This window comes from Tupaia chinensis, unplaced genomic scaffold, assembly GCF_000334495.1.
Source record: "Tupaia chinensis unplaced genomic scaffold, TupChi_1.0 Scaffold000350_1, whole genome shotgun sequence".
Taxonomy (NCBI): Eukaryota; Metazoa; Chordata; class Mammalia; order Scandentia; family Tupaiidae; genus Tupaia; species Tupaia belangeri.
In genome coordinates, this window is record NW_006159844.1 from 4,176,668 (window position 1) to 4,177,921 (window position 1,254).

General features: G+C 62.4%; 1 protein-coding gene across 1 annotated transcript in view; it reads left to right on the forward strand.

Moving 5' to 3' along the window:
• The first annotated feature begins 338 nt into the window (after positions 1–338).
• Positions 339–1,254, forward strand: part of NKX2-1 (NK2 homeobox 1) — a 2,793-nt gene continuing 1,877 nt past the window's right edge. Inside the window, exons 1-2 of the mRNA XM_027773381.1 lie at positions 339–415; positions 1,098–1,254. The exon at positions 1,098–1,254 is cut by the window's right edge and continues 220 nt beyond it. Of these exons, the coding sequence (XP_027629182.1) occupies positions 339–415; positions 1,098–1,254 (234 nt within the window). The remainder of the gene's footprint in view (positions 416–1,097) is intronic.

Consider the following 1,254-nt stretch of genomic DNA (forward strand, 5'->3'; position numbering starts at 1 on the left):
CTGGGCCCCGGTGGGGGAGGGGCAGGGGACCCACAGGGTGGGGGACGTAATACCGAGTTGGGGGGGCTGCCCGCAGAAGAGCCCCTGATGGGGGGTGGGGTGGCTCTGGGATTCGGGACAGCCTCCCGGTGGCAGTCGAGCCCCTACTCGGCACCCCCTCCGCCCGCAGGGATTCTCTTGGGTAGGGGGGAAGGGGGCGGGGAGCAGAGGTGTCCCTCTGACGGCGGCAGAAGAGGCAGACAGACTGACAGACACGTAGACCAACAGTGAGGCCCCAGGGTTCGTCCCCAGACTCGCTCGCTCATTTGGTGGCGACGGGCTCGGCGCAGCGGAGCCTGATGTGGTCCGGAGGCGGTGGGAAGGCGCGGGGCTGGGATGCCGCGGCGGGAGGGAGGAGCAGCCCCGGCAGGCTCAGGTGAAACCCCCACCCCGTCCCTCGGCCCCCTCCTCCTAAAGCCCTGTCCCCACACGGGCGACCCGGACCGAATCGGAAAGTGGTTCCACTTTGTAACTCCGCGAGTTGGTTGCAAAGCAGCATTCACCTTCCTTCCTCCCCACCATCTCTCCTCCCCGGCTACTCCCCACCCCACCTCCTGCCCTCCCCGCTCTCCGTGCCTCCTCCTTCCCCTCCCCCGCCTCTTCCCCGCGCGCCACTGGCACCCCACAAAATATGGGGGTGGGGGTGTCCAGGGGAGGGGGAAAGAAATGCTCTGGGTCTTGTCTCTGCCTCTCTCTCTCTCCTTCTCTGAGACCTAAAAATCCTGACAAGTGAAACTTAAAGGTGTTTACCTTGTCATCAGCATGTAAGCTAATTATCTCGGGCAAGATGTAGGCTTCTATTGTCTTGTTGCTTTAGCGCTTACGCCCCGCCTCTGGTGGCTGCCTAAAACCTGGCGCCGGGCTAAAACAAACGCGAGGCAGCCCCCAGCCTCCACTCAAGCCAATTAAGGCGGACTCGGTCCACTCCGTTACGTGTACATCCAACAAGATCGGCGTTAAGGTAACACCAGAATATTTGGCAAAGGGAGAAAAAAAAAGTAGCGAGGCTTCGCCTTCCCCCTCTCCCTTTTTTTTCCTCCTCTTCCTTCCTCCTCCAGCCGCCGCCGAATCATGTCGATGAGTCCAAAGCACACGACTCCGTTCTCAGTGTCTGACATCTTGAGTCCCCTGGAGGAAAGCTACAAGAAAGTGGGCATGGAGGGCGGCCTCGGGGCTCCGCTGGCGGCGTACAGGCAGGGCCAGGCGGCGCCGCCG